Source organism: Heliangelus exortis, chromosome 8 (genome assembly GCF_036169615.1).
Source record: "Heliangelus exortis chromosome 8, bHelExo1.hap1, whole genome shotgun sequence".
Classification (NCBI taxonomy): Eukaryota; Metazoa; Chordata; class Aves; order Apodiformes; family Trochilidae; genus Heliangelus; species Heliangelus exortis.
In genome coordinates this window covers 16921542-16943019 of record NC_092429.1, presented here as the reverse complement: position 1 = coordinate 16943019, position 21478 = coordinate 16921542, and the positions used below count along the sequence as shown (strand labels likewise).

Below are 21478 nucleotides of genomic sequence, written 5' to 3'. Positions count from 1 at the left end.
CGTGGCCCGGGCTGGCATCACGGAGAGGGGTTCGGCGGCGGTGGCCTTGTAGTCCTGTGGAGCGGCGGGCGAGGAGGAGCACAGCCGATCACGGCAGAGGGGGTGTGGGTCCGCTCGGCTCGGCTCCACCGGCGGCCCCCTGAGGTGAGGAGGGTGCCTGTTGTAGTCCAGGGTTGTGTTGTCAGCCTCCTGGTACTGGCCTGCCTCTTGTACTCTGCCTAGAGGAAGGGCTGAGGTAAATGGTGGTTGAAGAGGGGGGCGTTTGGCGACTATTAACAGTGGAAAGTTTCACATGGTTCAAGTGCTGCCCACTTGCCTCTGAAACCTCTGAAAAGATTTAATTAGAAACTGGATTAAGTATTAAGGCCTGAATCTGTCTGCGAGCTCAGCTGGTAAATCCCTGTGGAACAACCCGGTGGGTGCCCAGGGTATGTTTCAAGGCTGTAAGAATACTGTAAAGTTACTGAGGGCTAAAAATGCAAGAATATTGGCCTTTAAAAGTATTTTTAAATAGTTTTGGAAGAACTAGTATAGATTATAAGTATAGAACTAGTAAAGATTATAACTGCTCCTATGATATGTCACATGGATAACCAAGCTTGATTTTATTTGCATTTCATGGTCCTGACTATGTAAAATTTTGTATGTATTTTAAAAACTACTGAAATGTTTAATTTAATTGTTTTTAGGAAGGAAGTTTTAAATTACAGTATCTAGAGGTAAAAGGCCACTGAAGTAGCCCAACAAACACTGCAAAGAAATGTTATTGCATATGTCATCTTGATTGGACTGTTGATATAATTTGGTACTCTGGTTGAATCAGGTGTGCCCATCCCAGACATCAAGTTAGAGTGTTCCAGTCACAGATGAGCAGGGGCTTCTCTGGTGAGTCACAGAAAAGTAATGTAGCATGGGAATCCACACTTGGAATGCAGGGAGCCTAGACTTGCTCTGCATTAGCTGCAGTTTTTATTGTATGTGCCCAAGAGGCAGATGAAGCTTCCCAACTTCTTAAGGTGACCTGGATACTATTTGAAAAATTGCTGTACATAGAATGCAGGTTGTTTCCTGTCTGTAATAGTGTCTCCTGCAAATATGGAGGGTAGAATGATACAGTGTACACTTGTTAAAAATGTGTTTTCCTAGTTCTTTTAATAATGTGGTCTTCATACTGTCTCTTAGGTTGTTCTTATTCTTGTATAGGCTTTTTTTTTTTTTTTTTTTTTTTGAGAATTTAATTATTTTTCAGTCTCTGTTTTTACTTTATGTGTTTTAATACTTTACTCTTTATAATAGCTTTTAATGCCAGAAGAACTCAGTCAAACTATAATGGCAGTTGATGAACTTCAAGCCATAATACAAAGATGTGTAAGTATTTTTCTTTCTGTAAAACTAAGAAGTTTGCACTTCTCTTAATATATTATAATTAAACCTGAAAATGGCCCCTCAAACACAAGACAATTGTTAGCAGAACTCTCATTGGGCAACTAAGATCAGCCTCCTGAACTCCAGTTTCATTGATTTTTTTGTGTGCTGCTTATCCTAAGATGCTTGATAACTTCTGCTTCTTGTAGAAAGAAGTGTTCTCATACTCAACAGTACCTTTCTGAAGTAACAAAGCCTTAGGAGGTTCTTGTACAAAGTACATCTTCCAAACCATATGCTGTAGTCTAGCTTAGAAAGTGCTATTGAAATACTGCTTAGTCTTCTGTAGTGGCTCTTGGTAGCTTTTTTTAATATATGAAAAGGCAAATTATAAGAACACCACACTTAATTTTGAAATGAAAACTTGGATTCTCTTATTTTTAATTGCCTTTTATAAGTAAAGAGTTAAACATGTATTCTTTTTGTTCTAGCAAATTCTAGAAGAAGCTGATTTCAAAGGAGAAGATTTTAATCTGTTTCAGGTAGCAGGTCAGAAATGTTTAGAAGATGGGTATGCATCTGAGTTACTAGAAGTGATTCAAAATGAGAAAAATAAGGTGAGTTGACATCTACGCTCCATATTAGTTGTGCATTAACACACTGTTATATAGATAGAACTCTTTATTAAAAAGAGAAAGCTACTTTCCTTATCATGACCCATGACTTACTCTTTGTTTTGGTCTTCTGATTCTCTTCTCTCTCACTGTGGCAGGGGAGTGAGCAACCAGCTGGTGGGTGCTTAGTTTCTGCCTGGGGTGAACCCTCTGCAGATACATACGTATAAGAATATTGGCCAAAATTGTAAGAGCCAACTTGGCTGATACTAATACAAGAGATATTAATGCCTGTGGGCACTTTGGGGACATGGAAGAATATACTAAATTGGTCACAGATAAATAGGAAGCTCAGAAATGAAGTGTAGGATGGGATGTTCTGACTGTGTTTTGTAGTGTTCATGATCAGGTTTTGAATTTTATGAGTTTGAAGTAACAACTGAAGACCTTGATCACCTCAGGTTAAACAATGTCTGTAAATCTTTCATAAAACTGCCCTACTTGGTCTTGATTTAAATGTATTGTCATAAAAAGTCTCAAAAATATGTATTGATATGTTAGAATTAATACATTGAGGAAACTTACACAATATATGTACCTGTGTTTATAGTTAGTGGGGAGTGAATATAATGTATGCCAAGTGCAGAACTTGATGGTAATAGATGTTAAATTCCCAGTGACTTCATTGTGGTGTTGATTACAACCAGGATGTTTATCTGTTCTGTTTTATGGTCTTTATATGTACAAACTTCTTCAGTTTAGGACATATATACTTTCGGTTTGTTCTCTGAAAATATGTTTTTTAGGTTATCATCAGGAATATGGGTTGGAATCTCCTCTCTCCTCTTGTTAGATGTATTTTCATGTACAAACAGGAAGATGATAAGCGAGAACACTGCCTGAAGATACTTGATCAGTTAGCACAGGTATGTTTTTGAAATACATTCTTATTATTAAATAATTGTAGGGAAGGGAGAGGTCCTAATTTTCCAAAGACAACAAAGTAGCAATACTTTTGGTTTCTTCTGGCTATTTCCCATAACTTTTAAAATTACCAGCCACTTTCATCTAAGTAGATTCATTGTTCTCTTACAAATCTTGTGAAATTAGGACCTGGACAAAGAGACAGCATTACCCAGATGGAAAAAGTAGGTAGAACTCATGAAGTTTTTGATAGCCAGAGTAACTGCAGCAGTACTGTATCTTGTTGAATGCAGGGACAGTATGAAAATGAATACCTGGTGATTCTGATTCAGTAGTAGGGGAAAAAAGTTTTAGTCTGTAGATAATCGTTTCCCTTTCATGTACTTAAAAAACAACTTGCAAACTCTACAGCTTGAGCTAAATTCATGCTGAAGTTTTATTTACTCTCTACTAAGGATTACTTCACTAAGGTACTGTGAGGTTTTATAGATCATAGAAATTACATTTAGTGCCTTTTATTATTATATGTTTTCAGTTTATGATTGGAAATTTGAATGTATATATACTCTACAGAAGACATTAATTGTAGGGAAGTACTGTTTCCTATTTGTGGGTTTTTATAAAGACTGTCTTGAATGTCCAGATCTGCTTTCTTGATTTTCAGGAACTAGAGTATTGAAGTTTGCTTGTGCTGAATTTTTTAGTTCTGACCATGGTAATTTAAAAACACACGTTGTCCCTCTACTGCAGCTATGCTATCCAAAGGAACTTTTTTTGGGTTTACTTGAGGAGATTGAGCAGACCTCTCCAGAGCAAGTGTGCCAAACTGTTATGTTATTGCTTCAGCCTTTGCAAACAGGTAAGATGCCCTTCCTCATGTGATTTCTGAATTAAATTATTTTCTCGTTTATTTATCAGATTAGTTTAGCCTTTGCTGGAATAGTTTCAGAATATATCCATCCTGACAGGTTTTTACAGTCTTACTACATTTTGCAAAATAACACAAACTGCGTTTTTCCTGCTTATACTGGCCTGTTAGAAAAAGTGTTTCGATGGGATTAATAGCATCAGTTGAAAAAAAGCAATATTCAGGTCTTTTTCATCATTTATAAGAATGTGGTCTTGTGCCAGTTACATTTAGAGGTGTAAACTATTCATACTGTTGTTACAGAAATAATTACATGGATTTGTGAAATCCTTCAGTGTTTGACTTTTAAACAATACTGTCTGGTTTAATGCTGGACTGGCAATTAACCAAATGACAGATGCTCTCTGTTAATCGCCTTCCCTGATAAAGAAAGGAGAGAGAATAAGGGAGAGAGACATATGGGTTGGAAACTAAACTGCACAGCTTTAATGAAACAGTAACGATAAAAAGGAAAAATTATTAAGTATATACAAATACAAAGAAAAATGATACCATGTTCTTCCTCCCTTTCCCCCAGTAATGCTCACATCACCACTGAGGCTGCAGGGCAGCCCTGGGAAAGCCCAGGCTGAAATCCTGGAGTCGGCAGCAGTCAGGAGGTGGAGGGATTCAGGCTGGTAGGGGTCAGGACCACAGGCTGATGAACAGTCAGAATGGAAAGGGCTGAAGGGAAGGGAGGAGGCAAAGGCAAAGAGAAGGGGTTTGACCCTCATGATCCCTTATGTCTGTACCGAGTATGAGGCATATGAGATGGAATACTCTGATTTGGTCAGTTTTGGTCACTTGTCTTGTCCTCTCCTCCGTAAAGGAAGGCTGCATGTGAGACACATTTACTCCCTTTCTCTTTCTGGAGCATAAGCTGCTTCTCATAACCAGGCAGTGGCCTTGTTTCTGCAGACCATTCTGTAGCTCTAACAATCAATAACAAGCATTAGCAGTCCAAGAAGCAGAGACCGGCTGGGAAACTTGCTCTTAATTTCAGCAAGTGCAGCTAATTACAAGAGACTTTGCTGAAACAAAAATTACAAGGCTGAAAATTTGCTTCGTCCTGGCCCAAACCAGGACAAATACAAATCCCAAGTTTCATAGATTGAAGCAGGATGAATTATTTGATTGGTGAGGGAAAATATTCTTCTGGCTTACATATGAAAACTAAAAATGTTGGGTTTGGAGACCCACTAAGTAGGTAAGAAGTTACTAGTTTCTGTTTTGATGTTGAGATGAAATCAACTGTACGCAGTTTAAGTCTGATTGTAGCAGTCTCTGAGATATGCTCAAAATTAAATATCAAATATTAAAATAAAAATCAAAATTAAATAGCAAATTTAACAAGAGCAGCATTTTGGTAGTTGGAAGTATGTGAGTTTTTTTGGGTAGCCAGTTTGCAGTCAGCCTGCACTGAATGCAGTTTTAAGTGAAGAGCCACTTGTGCTTAGTCTGGGAGCCCCTGTTGGTTCTGCTGTGGACTACAGAACAGCTCAGAGCTGCTTCAGGTAGAATGAGATCTCAGCAGAAAGGTTGGGTCTTTTCCTTCTGGTTTTGCTGAGCATAGAAAGAGTCAAGCAATAAAGCAAGAATAAATCAGTTTTCCAGATCAGGTAAATGAATAATAATTAACTCAGACTACTTCTGGAAAGACAGATTTTTTTTTTCTGTCTACTGAGAAGGGAAGAATGTGTTAAAATGTATGACTGCTGTTTGTCAAGTCTCAAGTATATGGTCATCTTAACTACAGCATATTAAACTAGCTGATGATGCTGGTCTTCCTGCATTTGCTCCTGTGTTCTCAGGTATCAATCCCTCTCCTTACCCGAAACAGAAGGCTTATGCAGTTACATTATTACATTGTTTTTCTTCATTTTCCTCTACTAAGTAATAATAAATGTTGCAAAATGTTGTCTCTCTTCCTATCTTATTTTTTCCCTGTTCCTCCAGTGCTTTTGAAACTTCAGAACAAGAAGGCCTACTCAGTGGGTATCTCCTTGGCCATGATTATGAACCAGCTTACTCCATTACCTGTACCTTATACAAAACAACAAATACAAGAAGATAAACTTGGTCTCTGTCAGTGTTGTAATGCAGTGGTGCACTTTGCTAAACCTTTTGTGAATGAAGTTGTTAAAAACATGGAAAAGTTGTCAGAAGATAATGAAATGGAGCTGAAAGAAGAATTACTAAAATTGTGAGTGGTTTATGTTATAACATACACCTGAAAGTTAACAAAATAATCCGTAGGCGTTTAATACATGGGCAGTAAATAAATAATCATTAGCATTTTAAAATGCTGACAGCTTATATTTCAAAAAAGAAAAACCCTAATTATGACATATATTTATGAAGTGAGAGAAAAAATAATTTTTTTTTTATACAGAGAAATGGTTAAAGAAATAGTTTCTGTGCTGTGAAGCTGCTTCAGTAGTTTTGTGCTTCCTCTCATATACAACAGTGAGGATAGTCATGTTCTGGAGGTGAAGTCAAAGGGATGCTTCTACTGGAGATGTGACACTTACAGACTATGTTTGTGATCTTATTGGTTATTTAGTTTCACCCCTTTTTATTTCAGCTGTATGAAAAGCCTGAAATACCCATTATTGACAGCTCAGCTAGAGCAACTTGAAGGCATTGAAGAACATCCCTTTCGGCATTTTGCAACAGAAATTGTAGTAAGTACAGTCAAAATACAGGGTTTGCAGAACTAGTGGCCTACTTCAGAATTACCTGTAATTTGTTCTAGAGTTCCTTTTGCTTCTTTTGTTGGTCAGTGGGTTGACTTACTGGGCCTTGTAAGATAATGCAGGTAGAGAGTTGAGAGTTGAACTAGAACAGTTCTAGGTCCCATCTCTGGAAATAACAAATCTTGCAGACACAGTTTTGCTCCTTTATAAACAAGTTTGGACTTGTCTTTGAATTAGCACCTGCTGCTTTGCCATGACTGAATTTAGTAAATTCATGTCTGAATTTACTAAATTATCTAAAAGATTGTCTTTGATGAAGTACTGCATCAAGGGAAAATCTCTGTGTTACCTTTCATCGAAGAGTGGCACAGAGAGAACTCACTAGTGTGCCTACTGCAGTACCAGCTGGCAATTAAAGAATACATAGAAATTGATGGTGTAGCTGGAAATGATGACTGCTGATGCTGTAGCTGGAAATGCAGTGGGAATGTGTCCACTCCATGCTACCAATCCATTTACTCTGGTTTTGAATGTGTTACATAGCAGCCATGTTTTATTAGAGCAAGATTATTGTGAATATAAATAATTTTATTTAAATGTGCAGCAAAACCAAGCCCTGTAAGGAGACAGTCAGGTAATACACCCATGAGTATGCTGGAACACACATGTTTTCAGAATGCTTATCTTTTCAGAAATATGAGTAGGTGTGATTAGTAAAGTTCCAGCAAGCAAAACTGTGCATTGTTCATGTTTTGAATGTGGTAAAGACTGTTTCCTATATATCCAAACGTAGTGGCTTGACCCCAGCTGGTAGCTAAGCCCCCACACAGTCACTCACTTGGGGTCCTTGCAGAAAAATGGGGAAGAGAATCTGAAAGCCAAAAGCAAGGACTCCTAGGAGATCCTAGGATCCTAGAAGAGCAGAGACACTGTGTCAGTGTTGTTTTGGGAGAGGGAGTGGCATGCTAAGACTTGATGAATTTCAAAAAGATGACTTGGAGCCAGCTGGGATGAGGAAAACACACTTTATGAAAGTGTGTTAAAATGTGCGTGTATTCAGGACAAGTATGAAAGTTGCCATGTGATGCAATTCCCTTTCTTATCCAATTTGTGTTTAAATACTTAAGCATTTTTGTATACATAATTGTATATCCAAATGTTGAGATTGTAAAGTAAAGCATACTAACTAGTTAGCAAAACTTTTGGTTGTTTTTCAACTATGATTAGGTTTTCTACTACAATCACATCCATTTTTTTCCACAGCATGTCTTGGCATAGGATGGAATTTCTGTGTGGATCTGCCAGGGCTGTGCAGTGAAAGAGTCTTGTCTGAGACCTTTACTTCATTTATTGCAGGACTCTTAAGAGTGTGCACTGAAGGAGGCAGGAATTACCAGTACATGATCTCATGGTTAAGACTGAAAAACTGGCCTTTTATCCTGCTTCTCCTGTTGGGCACAGTCTGAAACCATGTTTTTAAATTCTAATTATGAATTACCTTTCCTTCATTTTCCAAAGAAATTACTTGCTGCTGTTTGTAGAACTGGTTAGTGAGAGTTGCAGTTTAGGTCAGTAAAGTCCTGCTTTGACTGACATCTTGTATAATCCCAGTTTTCCAAAATGTGAGATCCCAGATGTTCAATTTGGACAGCCCTGGAATAGTGAGTTAACCCTGGTCTTGCTGTTTCTTCATGATATAATAGGAGTTACACTACCTTCTAATCCACGTGAATATATATGTGTTTGTGTGTGGAAAAACACAACAATTTGTGAAGTTCTCAGGAGTCAGTGTTGTGCATCGCTGAAAAGAAAGGCCATGCAGGGTGCTTCTAACTTCAAAAGAGGGCTTGCCTTTAGTTGAGAAACATTGTGTTGTGTATTAAAACATTGTGTTGATTAGTGAGTAGGAAACAAAATACTGAGTTTTCTTTAACCGGAAAAGGCCAGGGTGTGGCATAGGGTGGCATAAGGTGGTTATGAAGGTATTAATTCCACTCTGCAGCTGTGGATAAGGAAGCCAAACTAGGGCTTGGCAGGCTACCTTCATTTTGTCTTTTGCTGTCTTTTGAGTGCTTGACATTTTTATCTTAGTATCATTTTCTAACAGTAATTTTTCCTGCAAGGGCCTTATTTATGTATGTTCATATATTAACTTACATGTATGCTATGTAAGAGAATTTTTTGTAAATACTAGTGAAACTTTGAAACTTATTTGGTATACATGTCATTTAAAGGCAACTCTAGGCATTCTGTCTTTCTTTTTTAGGACATTTTGTGGGCTATGAGAGAACTGATACCATTAATGTTTTTACATCGTAAAGGCAAAAGTCTACACTGGGAGAATCAGGAATTTGCAGACATAGAGAAAGAGAATTCTGAGGATTCTTTGGCGTGTTTGTCATATCTGATGTTTGTTCAGCATTTTGGTATTGATTGCTTTCCACTGGTATTTAGGTAAGAGTAATTCTTCATTACTTCATTACAGTCTGTACTTTGAAGGTTCTTTCTGAGCAGCAGAAAACTTGTTATTTGTGAATAGTTATGAATGAAAACTATGTATTTCACCTATGTTTATGTCAACCTTTATGCATTTTTATTTTATGTAGCTTATATACATAAAAAAGAACTGCAGTCCTGCAGATTATTATGGTTTAATTCTAGAACATAGAATCATAGAAGTTTCGGGTTGGAAGGGACCTTAAAGATCATCTTGATTCAACCCTGCTGCATGGGCAGGGACACCTCCACTGGACCAGGTTGCTCAAGGCCCCATCCAGCCTGGCCCTGAACACTTCCAGGGAGAGGGCATCCACAGCCTCCCTGGGCAACATGTTCCAGTGCTTTACTACCCTCATAGTAAAGAGTTTCCCCCGAATATCTCATCTAAATTTCCCCTCTTTAGGTTTAACTGTTGCCCCTTGTCCTCTCAGTACACACCTGTGCAAAAAGCCCTACCCCAGCTGTCTTGTAGGCCCCTACAGATACTGAAAAGCTGCTATAAGGTCACCTCAGGGCCTCCTCCAGGAACAACTCGAACTTACTCAGCCTGGCTTCATAGGAGAGGTGCTCCAGCCCTCTGATCATTGTAGTGGCTCTTTTCTAGACATGCTCAAGGAGCTCTGTGACTTTCTTATTTTGGGGACTCCAGAACTGGACACAGTACTCCAGGTGGGGTCTCACAAGAGCAGAGTAGAGGGGGAGAATCATCTCCCTTGACCTGCTCTCGGTGCTTCTTTTGATGCAGCCCAGGACACAGTTGACTTTCTGGGCTGCAAGCACACACTGATGGCTCTTGTTGAGCTTCTGGCCCACCATCACAAGTCCTTCTCCTCAGGGCTGTCCTCAATACTTTCTCTTCCCAATCTGTATTTGTGATTCCCTGTCCTTTTAAAGAAACTGATGGGATTAGTTACATGTTGAAAAGTAATGTATTAAATTTTCTGTTGCATATTTATAGAGAGTTTCCACATAAGAGTTATTAACAGCAATTTGACTTAATCTTTTAATTTATTAAAAGGTATACTTTTCAAGAAATACTAGTTCTGTCAAACACATTAACTGTCCAAATATATATGGCTTATGCAGTTTTAACATAAACCTAATTTTTCTCTTTTAGTCCATCTTACCTTCTGCAATGCAATATGATGCATATTGAAGTGCTGCTGAAAAGGTAGGGGTTATGGTGTTTGGAGTTCTAGATAATGAGTGAGATTGTCTATAGTAATTAATGGAATTGAATTTTAAATATACCACAAGTTCAGAGCAGATTTTTAAACCTCAGAGTTAAAATGGCAAGTTCCACAAGATGGCTTATTTTACTAAGAAATATAAAAAAGCTGTCTAAAACATTGATTTATTGTTTTCAGCTTGTACTGTTAAATCATTTTCAGAAACTTTATTTTGAAAATGCAAAAATTAAGGTATTTTAAACAGATACAGAATAATGAGAGTGTATGTTTACTTGCAGTTCTCTAACAGTCTACTAATAGAGAAGACTAATCTGATCCTATTTACTTGAATGTGTTCTGATACAATTTGAAGCCTGATTAGAGGTCAGGCTTTCCAAAGGAAAGCAGTCTTTTCTATATATTGTAAATTATTTCACCTTCCATAAGCACCAGTGTTGAGCAAATAGTTCCAGCACTGCTACAGAAGGAATGTGTCCCACTATAATTGTTCACCATTTCCTGGTAAAATGTAAACAAAGCTTCCTGGTCTCTTCAGTTTAGGATCTGTGTGTTTTTCTTAGGCTTGTGGACAAATGGAATAATCTGGGAAAAGTTTCATTTTCCTCTTAGTCAGTGCCTGGATACCTGTGAAATAAAAGATTTTGAACGTTTATAAATATTGGGGGGACAAAGAGCCATTTTTGGCCCTGAAGACTAATTTTCAACTTCCTCAGCCAGTTTAGTATCTTTTGAAGGGAATATTGAAGATATTTTATTTAGAAAATAGAATGAAAATTATTGAGGGACAAGTTCTTTTTGATCTCTGTTCTAATATTTCTTATGAAATACCAACAGTGTCTCAGTGTCTATTTTTAATTAACAACTTAAATTTGATAATGTTTCTTTTTTTCTAGAAAAGAGGAATCTGTGTTATCTAAAGGACTTGTAAGTTTTCTTTTAACAAATTTTTCAGTGTTTGTATATTTATTTTGGGGGGTTTAAATATGGGTAAAACTTTAGTTTCCCTTTCTAAGAAAGGTACTAATCATAATCCTGCTAATAGTTTCAGAAATATCTTGAGGCTTAATTAGGTATTCTTCAGTCTTACAAAAGCTTAAAGTTATTGACCTTTTCACAGATGCATCAATGTTTTAAATTCCTATTATCACTTATGTTAGTAGCTCCTAGGAACTCTGGATATGTGAATGAGCATTCACAGTGAAGGCAGCTTTAGCCATGAACTGTTAAGCATATAGATTCATGTCTTACATGTGTGCAGAATGTTGGCAACTTTTTTCCTTCCCATGCAGGATCTGTTTGAGAGCTGTTTACTGAGAATGGAAGATAACAGCCTTCTCCACCAGTATTTAGAACTCAGAGATTTCATTGATGTACCTCAGGTAATAAGAAGCAATGTTCAGAAGTCTTTAAAGTTAGTTTATAATAATATCATGCTGTCTTCTAGGTGGCTGAGATAGGACATTATGCTGAACCTTAATAGACTTGTGTCTTTAAATTGAAACCTCCACTGCACTGTTAGGCAGAACTGATTGTCTTCTCTACCTGCTACAGCATGAAGTTTGAGTGACAATTAAAATAGACTTCGTGTGTGTACAGGCCACTGAAGCAGGTCAGCAATGATCTTAGATGAAAGATGATACTGATTTTTGCCTCTCCCTTGTGAATCTGCTGCTTGACAATACTCTTACTGTCCCCAGCAGTACAACAGTGATGTTGGGTATCAGCTCTGGGATTTCAACCACTGAGGCTAATATGAATTTATGTAATGAGAATCTTCTAATAGGCATGGTTTTGTGAGATGAGGATATTTAATTTTGGGGTGTATTTTCTAAATGTCTTGAGTAGGTTTCATCAGTGTGATGTGATGTAATGTAATAATCTGTGTGTAATTAGAAATCATTTTTTTCTTTGTCCAACTGCAGGATTTGGTGAAAGTTATGACCCTTTGTCCCATAGAGCATCTGGTATGTAATGAAACCTATTGAATCAGTTAAGTGCTGAATATATTTAATTGGAACTAATCTGATAAACTCTTCCATTTTTTCCTTCAGAGGAAGAAGAGTTTAAATATTTTGCAGTTGTTCATAGACAAGTTTGATGCAGAAGGAAAATATACATTATTCAGGTATGCATCCATATTACTGTAGATTGTGTAATATCAGCCTGACTGCAGCTTAATTGCATAGATACAATGACTTCTGACAGTTTCTATCTGGTAAATCACATTAATTTTACTATAGCTTTTTTGGATAAGTCATAAATTTCAATTGCTTGATGTAAAATCAGCTGTCTTATGTAAACTAGTGTTTAAAGGTTACACACTCATTTTTCCACGGTAAAACTCCCACTTAGTGAATATGGCCATAATGTCATCTAAATTTTGAGGTAGTTTTATAGGTAGCTTTGAAGAGATAATATCTTTGTTTGTTTGTTTGTTTGTTTGTTTGAAGGTGTTTACTGAAGACAAGCAACCATGCTGGTGTGGAAGGATACATTATTAAAAATATAAAAGATCAGATTCACTTATCGTTAATGGTGAGGCAATTACCACTCAAACACTAGTTGCTATCTCAAAATTCTGTTAGTTTTATGTTGAGAAAATGTGTACAGCTTGAGATTTCATTGATGCATTAAAAAAATCCACAAGAAACGTAAGATTGGGAAGTTATTTAAAATATTAATCTGGCTTTTTTCTGTATATGTATTTTTACATTATAATTTTAAAAACAGATTTTTAAATTGCACAATTACCATTTCTGTGCTTGAAAATATATTCTTCTTTCTTAAAGAAGAACTACTCAGTATTTTGTTTCATCTTCACAGTTCCTTATTTATGGAATAAGGAACAGCCTACAGAGAATTACTCATTTTTTTCATGGTTTTTGTGATGACATGCAGCATTATATTACGATTGCTTCACAAATGTTAAATTCATCAAAAAGGTTGAGCTAGATAAAAAACCACTGAAGTCTCATATTTTATACCATTTATACCAGAAAGCTGAAAAAATGAATTAATTTTATTTTTAAAACTGCTTAAGGCCTTTTCCAAACCAAATGTGATTCTCACGGAGACTACATTTTGTCAAATAGGACAATATGGTATATTTATGAATATTTTATGCTAGCATAATTAATATTATGTTAGCTAGCATAATTAGTATTATGTTCTAATTATGTTAGAAAACAGCCAATTACTAATTATTAGATTATTTGTTGTCCTGTATATTGAATCATCAGGAGTGAAGAAGATGGTAGTATGAAAATTGTTCCATATATTCTGAAATTTCCTTACTAATTAATTTCTTGACTATGCAGCTTCTCTCAATACATTAATACACAGAATTCTCTTAAAACATTTCTTGCCTGTAGAGTTCCCTGGCTGTTAAAAGAATAAATCATTAAAAAAATTAATCAAAAGAATTTGAATATTCTAGGTTTTTTTCAAATAATTCTGGTATAGACATAATTATAACAAATTTCTACTGCTATCATTTTATTTCATGTTAATTTTTATGCCCAGCTAGTCTTAATCTTTCAAGGTCCCTAAGCTGATGTCATTTAACAGAAAATTACTCTTCTGATCTCCTCTAAAATCAGTTTTCCTTCCATTGTCTCTCTGTCATGGTTTCCTCTCTTGCCTAGCTTTTCCCCTTCATATATCTCTTACCTACCTTTTCCTGTAATAAGGACTTAGCCACCATGGGACCTTTGCAACAGCTCCCTTCTCTCAGCTCCATTTTACTGACATGAAATTGCCTTTTGAAGAGGCCACAAAGCTCCTGGAGAGAAGTGTTGCTCACTTGCTCTTTGGGAATGATGGGCACACCTTTAAGGTAGTGCCAGTGCAGGGAGGCTCAGCCATCCTCACTGAGGAGGGGATCTTCAGGGGTCTTAGCTGCAAGGCTTTAGAAAACTTCTAAGCATGTGGGAGAGGTGTTTCTTGTTGTTTTGACCCTTCTCACTTCTTAATTTGTTGTAATTTAGTGGAACTATTGCGACTATTAATTGGTTTTACTGTGATGCAGAGGGCATCAAAATAATGATGTTTTGCCACTTCAAAACATAGTACTCTTCATTTTATGCTTAAGCATTTTCCCCTTAAGCATTTTACAAACAGGGAGTCCTCTACCTGTTTCCTGTTTCAAAAGAAAGTAACTGAATGTCCTTCCTCCACCTAAAAAAACACAGAGGTGAAGGAGTTGTGGGTTTAGAAATACACCAAGAAACTCTAAAAACCTGATCATCTTTGAAAAAAAAAGTGATGCTAATATTATGAAATTAATAGAGTCTCAGGTACATAGTAATTGTTCCATACATCAGTATATATTAAAAAAAAAAAAAAAGAGTGCCTAGTACAAATTGATAAATTTATGTGAACAAATATTGACTAAATAGATAGTGGTACGGTAAAAAGGTAGAGAATCTATTCTAATGAAACTGAAAAGAACATCTTGGTATGAAGAGACAATCTAGGGAGGATTATGAAAAGACTACTTTGTATACTTCAGTCACATGCACAGTCTTTCCAGTGTTTGATTTTATTTTTTTTTCTTTTATGTTTTCCCCCTAAATATTTTTAAAATTATTTTGGAATTATTTAGGATATCTACAAGTCTTGCACTTAGCTAAACTTTTTGTATCATTTTTTTCAGAAGGAACAAGACAACATTTGGTTTACAGGACACCACCTGATCTCCCTTCTAGATTTAGTGCTTTTGCTTCCAGAAGGTGCTGAGACAGATCTTCTGCAAAACTCTGATAGGTAAATTGTAATCACAGTTCAAGGCTTTTTTTCCTTTTAAAAATAATTTTAAAAGACTTAAAAATACCTTCCTACAATGGGAGGTATGTGGTCTTGTAATTAATGAGGTGACAAGGTATTTTACATTTTTGTAACTAAAATTGGAAATTATTAGTTATTTCAACCATCCTTTCAACTATGTATATAAGTACATACATTGTTACAATGTTTTTAACAGTAAGAAATTAATTTCTCCTCCATTCCCTGGGCATATAAGGCCTCGGATGTCAAATTACAGAACTAATTGGTAAAGCATTTCTTCAGGACTGTATGGTTTGCTGGCTTTCTGTGGAAGCAATTGGAGGAGCAAAAGAAATGTGCAGAAATGTCTGTGTGACATAGGAGAATAGCAATTATCAGATACAACTTACAGTACACAGCCTTTTTGAGGCTGTTTCACAGATTGCTGCTGGGAATCCAGTATCTCACGAGTGGCAAATACAGTATCTCATGAGAGTCCCCTGAACAGCAAATACTTGCATTAAGATAAAAATAACTAGAAATATTTGTATAAGACCAGTGTCTTCCTGTACAAGTAAATCTTGGGCTTGTAAGTCAGTAGGGTGATAGTGTCCAGATGGACACAAAACTACACAAAACCCCAGGAGTTCTGTAACTGCACTGTTATCTGGAAAAAGCAATAAATAATTTCTGCTAAAATGTATGATAAAACAAAAGGCATATTTTTAAAAAGCACTCAAAAGTAAAAGTTCAATACAGTAATAAAACTGCCACACTAGTTTCATATCAATTGTGGATCATCAGTGATGCACATTGCAGACTCTCTGATAAGGTTCTATCTCTTCAGAGTACTCTTTCCATCACAGTCACCACCAGCCTTCTCCCATTTGCTGACAGAGTTATCTTGCTTGCAAAGTGGCAGCTCTTGTAACATGGATGTTACTGTGCACTCATGCTCTAGACTAAACTATATTGCTCAACAGAGTGGTTACATTTTGTACAAATTCATATTTTTAGGGTATCTAACTAATGGGCAGCTTATAATTATCCCTGTAATATAAATCTGATTTCTAAATGATACTGTATTTTTAATTCACAGGATTATGGCGTCACTGAACCTACTGAGGTACTTAGTCATTAAGGATTGTGAAAGTGATAATCAAGTAAGTACTAACTGATTTGAAAATGATTGATTAGTTAAGGTTGAGAGCTGGACTAATGTGAGCATGTGTAATCTTTGATTCAAAACCATAGTTTTTGCATTTTTCTTTTCTTTGCAATGGACAGTAATCCAGAACTGATGTTTTTGCTAACTGTATGAGGAGGTATGTGAAGTCATTTATTATTCTGATGAAATTTGATTGCATTCATACTGCACTGTTAAGGTGAACAAACTAATCCTTTTACTCTGCCTGATGAACTGTGTTGTATGTCTATTTTAGAGTTTATCAGCATGAAATAATACTTCTATCAAATATTCCCACAATAAAAACTATTTTTTAGCTTTGCTATTTATGTGGTGCTATCCCTTAAGTCTCCAACTGGATATAATAATAATAATAATAATAATAAAACTTTGCAGTTCAAAAGATCACTTTATTAGTCTCTAGGCAGAATAGATTTTGTGCAATGTGCTTAAAGGTAACAGTATTAAGATTTCTTGGAAAGTATTTAATAATCATATTTAAATAGTTTTTAGTTGTGCAAAACAGTATTCTATATTTACAACAACTGTGCAGCTGCATCATAGGTACATGTTAAAAACTTCTCTAGGTAATAGCATTGAAAAATTCCTGTCTCCAAGATCCATCTGGCCAGACCTACCCAATTTTCACCTACATTGCTTTACCAGATACAGCCTAGAATGCTTTATGCACAAAAGTAACTTGCCAGCCTAAACTGCCTACCACTGTGTTTAATCTATGTTTTTATTATAGGTTTATCTTTTTACATTAATTTCTTCTATATGTGTATGTTTGAATGTAGATATTCCAGAAATACTCTGCATATAAAACTTTGCAATGTATTTAAAAAACTGAAACTGCCCTTCTGTATTTTACCCATGCACTATGCTACCTCAGTTTAAACAGGATTTTATAGCTTTAGTTGTAATCCCCACTTCTTTCTTTGTTTTGTTTTGCTTTTTTCTGGCTGAATCAGTCAGCAGCAATTGTTACAGGTAGATCAATGCAAACTCTTTGTTAATCAAGTGCTTTCAGTGTAGTGTATTGTGATGGATCTCCTGTTCTGATGTGCAGTCAGTGCTGCCCACCTGCAGTTCATGAATGGGACACTTGTTTGAATTACTCAAACTGTTGATATCTGGATTCCATATTCTAGCAGCTGGTTTGGAAGTGCTCAGACTTGCATTGTTTTGCTACAGCACTGAAGAGTCAATGGAATTATTTGTGTTTAGTTTTCCAGTTACATTGTGCTGCCAAATGCCTGCTTATTCTAATAGTAAATGCAACTTTTCTCGACTCTTTCAAACTATTCTGTTCCACCATTCTTCTGGTTTATGCACTGCAGCAGCTTTTTGTCCACTATAACATGAAGCAAACAAGTATGTCCTGGTCCAGTTGAAGATGTCCCTGCTCATAGCAAGAGGACTGGACTAGGTGAACTTTGAATAACCCTTCCAACCCAAACAGAGTACTAAAAGTTTTGGTTTTCGCATTTAAATATTTGGTTAAGTTAGTGACAATTTAAAGAAAAATTGTTTTTCAGTTTTAAAGTATAGTAAAATCTTTCCTGACTTCAGTAAGCAATATCATGGCTAGATGAATATTCTAACCAGCAGATAAGTATCTTAAGGTGTTTTGTTCTTCCCAGTTCCTTCACTTTCTCTATGGTTTGGAGTACTAGACTTCAGCATATTTTCTTAAAATACAGAAAAAATTCTTACCTGCTTTTAGAGCACTTTGAGATCTATGAATACAAGTTTTATAAGTGTCTAAAGATGTTATTAGTCTGAGTAATAATAATACAGCTTGCACTGATAACAAAAATGGTAATCAAAATGTATATTAAAATAGCTTTCAATTGGTGCCTTTCTAATTTAATATTTATGTAATTAGTGTTGATAGACTATATCAGTTTCTTAGATTTACAGGAAGATTACTATTTTAGTGCTGATTATGGTCTTCTCAGTTCATGTAAATGTATAGCTTTGTAAAAAAAATGAAGTATTGCTCTATTATTAGTAGTAAAAATCTATATGTAAATAGCACACAATTCCTGTACCAGTGCTGTGTGGTGCCTAGCATAATGAAGTTGTAGGGAAAAAAAAAAAAAGGATCAGCTCTTCTGAAATTTTCCCCTAAGCTTAAGCCCTCCCAGTTCTCCTTGACTTCTTGTCTCCCTTTATAGAATCATAAGAGTCATCATGTTTGGAAAGGACCTTCAAGATCATCAAGTCCAACTGTTCATATAGTGAGGCAGAAATAAAATTCTTCCTTTAATGTCAGTTCAGATGTTTTGATTGCTATGGAATGAGCACTTTTCATTGATCAGGTTTACAAATCAGTGTTTTTCTGGAAAGTTATTTCTTAATTTTTAGCCCCATTCTGGTGGAAGTAATTGCCAGTTTTCATATTTGACCAGTTCACTTTGTGTCATTTGGCATAAAAATATGGTGAATTTTCCACTGTAATCAGTAACTCTGCTGAAGAAATCTTATTTTTGTTGTCCTTTCTCTGCCCTTTGAGAACACTGCCTGAAGACAGGCATCATATAAATGGCTCCTATATCTAAAGACACAAAGACTGCTTTATATGTTTCCCTCTACAGCAGTTTTGTAACTACAAGTTTATTAGGTGCCCAGGCAAATGGGTTTTCCTCTTGTGCTGTGTAGCCTTGACCAGCCTTACTTTTCAGCATTTTATCCTTTCATCTCTTGCTTCCTGAGTGCCATTACTGGAAGCTTCTCCTTTCACCCATGCCAAACAGGGGAGAAGTTCATGTGTATCTTTGGTGGTTGTGCCTAAGGATGGGGTGGTAGCATAGTCAGTAACATTATTACAATGCTTCTTAAACTGAATGTTTTTTAGACAAGATCCTTAAATATTTGGGGAGCATGACATTTATCAGAGCTCTTGTTATGGCATTATTTTTTTGACTGCTTCATCCTCCAGTTTTCAACAAATAATGAAAAATTAGGAGAGAGAGGAGCTTGAATTTCCACTGTGATGCAATTCATGCTGAAATGGATGAGTCTAAATGATATTTTTTCTTCTTCCTCGCAGCACAGAAGTGTATGTTGGGAAGGCTAGTCCAAGAACTTGTGCTAAAAAAAGTAGGAATGCTTCATTAAAACTTAATTTGTAACCTTCCCTTTTCTGTTTGAATAGACTGGTGTATGGACCACACTTGGCAAGATTCAGCAAAATTTTTTAAAACCACTGCATGTAGGACTCAATATGTCAAAAGCACACTATGAAGCAGAAATAAAAAATAAGAAAGAAAACAGAAGAGGTTAGTTGTTTTCTTTTTCTTAGCTTAGTTCATATTTAGACATTTTGGAAACAGTTGGTAAGTGCTGTATGGATTGTTTTATTTAATTGTTGACACTAACCCAAAATAATAAAAAATTATGTACCTTATATATATTTATATTAATAATTTTCATAATTTGTCAGAAAAATCTGACATTTTCTCAACATACCTGTAACCCTTATGGAAACATGATAGAAATGTCATATGAAGATCTTCAAAACTTGTTCTACATTTATAATCTTGATTTTACAGTTAGAGAGGAGCATCTAAGTCCCTTTGTGAATATGCAGCTCTTAGGCCTAATACTAGGTGTGGGGAGGTTAAGAAGAGGAGAAATAATTGACACAACAAAGAGCTGCTCTGTTAAAGCAACACTGAATCAGATTGTGCTGGTTAAGATGAGACATTCCACAGGTTATGAGAGCTCGAGCAGCTTCAGGGCATTTCTGTGTATGTTATGTTACATGCTCTGTTCCTTTATGATCTCCAGTATAATTAAGACAGCCCAAGGAATGCATTTCTGCTACCAAAAATGTCAGTATTTGCCCTAGTCTTGTCCTTTTCTGTTGTTGTAAACTATATGAGGCAGAGAAGTAAAATTTTTTCTGAGGGCAACCTGTGTGTATCTTCCTAAAAGGAGTAATTTACAATGAATCATGAAGCTCTTGTATTTCCCAAGCCTTTGACAAAGCATAAAGAGACTGGAGTTTGGAAGAGAACATCTAACTCACAGGAAATGGTTTAGCCTTCCCCAATGTAATTTTCCCCAATCAATTTTGTAAGCATTATAGTGAATTTCAAGTGTGGTCTGAATAGAAGAGTTGTTCCCCTTAGTTTTCACATTTTCCTTGTAGTTTTTCCTGCTACAAGTAATCTGCCTGAAAGACAGAAGCTTGCAGCCTTTTCTCAACAAAATACTTCATGTCTGGATTCTTGAAGTTGAGCTAGAGAACTTTCTACTATCTCTTCTAGATGTAGAAATACTAAAAATGTATAAAAGATGACAAGTTTATATATTTTTTTCTTTTTAAAAGGAGTATTCTAGCTATATAAAATTGGTTTGAGTTGCAGATCTTGCCTGGTTAGTAATGTAGTCATATTTAGAGACTGCATCTAGCTCAAATTGCCTTTCTCTTAACATTCAGCACTGTTTGTGCTGTGTTTGGTCATTCCCAAGGTTTGTGGCAGTTATTGTCTAGAAATGTAAGATACTAAACATTCTCTTCATTTTAAAAGTTATGTGAAACAGCAACCTGATCTCTGTTGGCTGTTTTCTTCTACAGAGGCACAGAGTTCTAACACAGTTTGTTCTGTAACTGTTGGTGGGGAAAAGATGCCTCCCATGACTACTGAAATGCAGCTTCAGGTAAGTTAGCATTTCCTTCAAAGCTATTCAGAGATGCTAAAATTTTATTTTCAAAAATAAAAAATTTAAAAATTACTCTAATAAAAACTCGCACCAATCTTTTCTGTCATTTCAGGTTTTACACTCTGCTCTCTTCACATTTGATTTAATAGAAAGTGTTCTTGCTCGTGTAGAAGAACTCATTGAAGTAAAAATAAAAGCTGTAACGGATGAAAATAGTTGGGTCAGCTGAAGGATTCAAATTAAAACACTTCTAATAAGATCATTTTCACTATGAGACTTTAGTTGAAAAGGAGGCTACCAGCCTCTAAAGAGCAATTTAGAGTGGCCTCTGGACGAACAGCAAATTTATTCGTATTTCTTGTTGCTGTTCTTTATTTTCTTCTGCTGCTGTTGTGTGGGATTCAGAGATGGCCTGTTTACTAATGTACTCCTCTCCAGAATTTGATGCTTTTTGTTAAGATTTGAAAGTAAAGCCCAGGGTTTTCTTTGTTTTAGGCTTTTGGTTTTGGGTTTTTTTTTTTCTTCTTATACTGTGGCAAAGAGGAAGGGTTATGCATTAATTTTTCTGTTATTTTAAAAAATCTGTTAATAGTTGCTGACTGGTATTGTGGATTATATGAAGATTTTAATAAAGTGACTGGAGAACCATTAAGAAG

General features: G+C 35.9%; 1 protein-coding gene across 1 annotated transcript; it reads left to right on the top strand.

The window, feature by feature from the left end:
- Position 1: 1 nt before the first annotated feature.
- Positions 2–21477, top strand: GLMN (glomulin, FKBP associated protein). Its single transcript, XM_071750710.1, has 19 exons — positions 2–235; positions 1297–1368; positions 1857–1982; positions 2786–2905; positions 3654–3762; positions 5767–6013; positions 6395–6494; positions 8773–8960; positions 10123–10176; positions 11089–11119; positions 11485–11574; positions 12118–12159; positions 12247–12320; positions 12646–12730; positions 14850–14959; positions 16059–16122; positions 19309–19432; positions 20737–20819; positions 20935–21477. Exons 2-19 carry the CDS (start codon positions 1303–1305, stop codon positions 21049–21051), a joined length of 1830 nt encoding a protein of 609 aa, XP_071606811.1. The 5' UTR covers positions 2–235; positions 1297–1302; the 3' UTR covers positions 21052–21477.
- Position 21478: the final 1 nt, after the last annotated feature.

Coding starts and splice junctions, on each gene's coding strand:
- GLMN (XM_071750710.1), top strand. CDS start 1,303: ATGCCAGAAGAACTCAGTCAAACTATAATGGCAGTTGATGAACTTCAA. Junction 2,906..3,653: donor TACTTGATCAGTTAGCACAG/GTATGTTTTTGA, acceptor CCTCTACTGCAG/CTATGCTATCCAAAGGAACT. Junction 8,961..10,122: donor TGCTTTCCACTGGTATTTAG/GTAAGAGTAATT, acceptor TTTCTCTTTTAG/TCCATCTTACCTTCTGCAAT.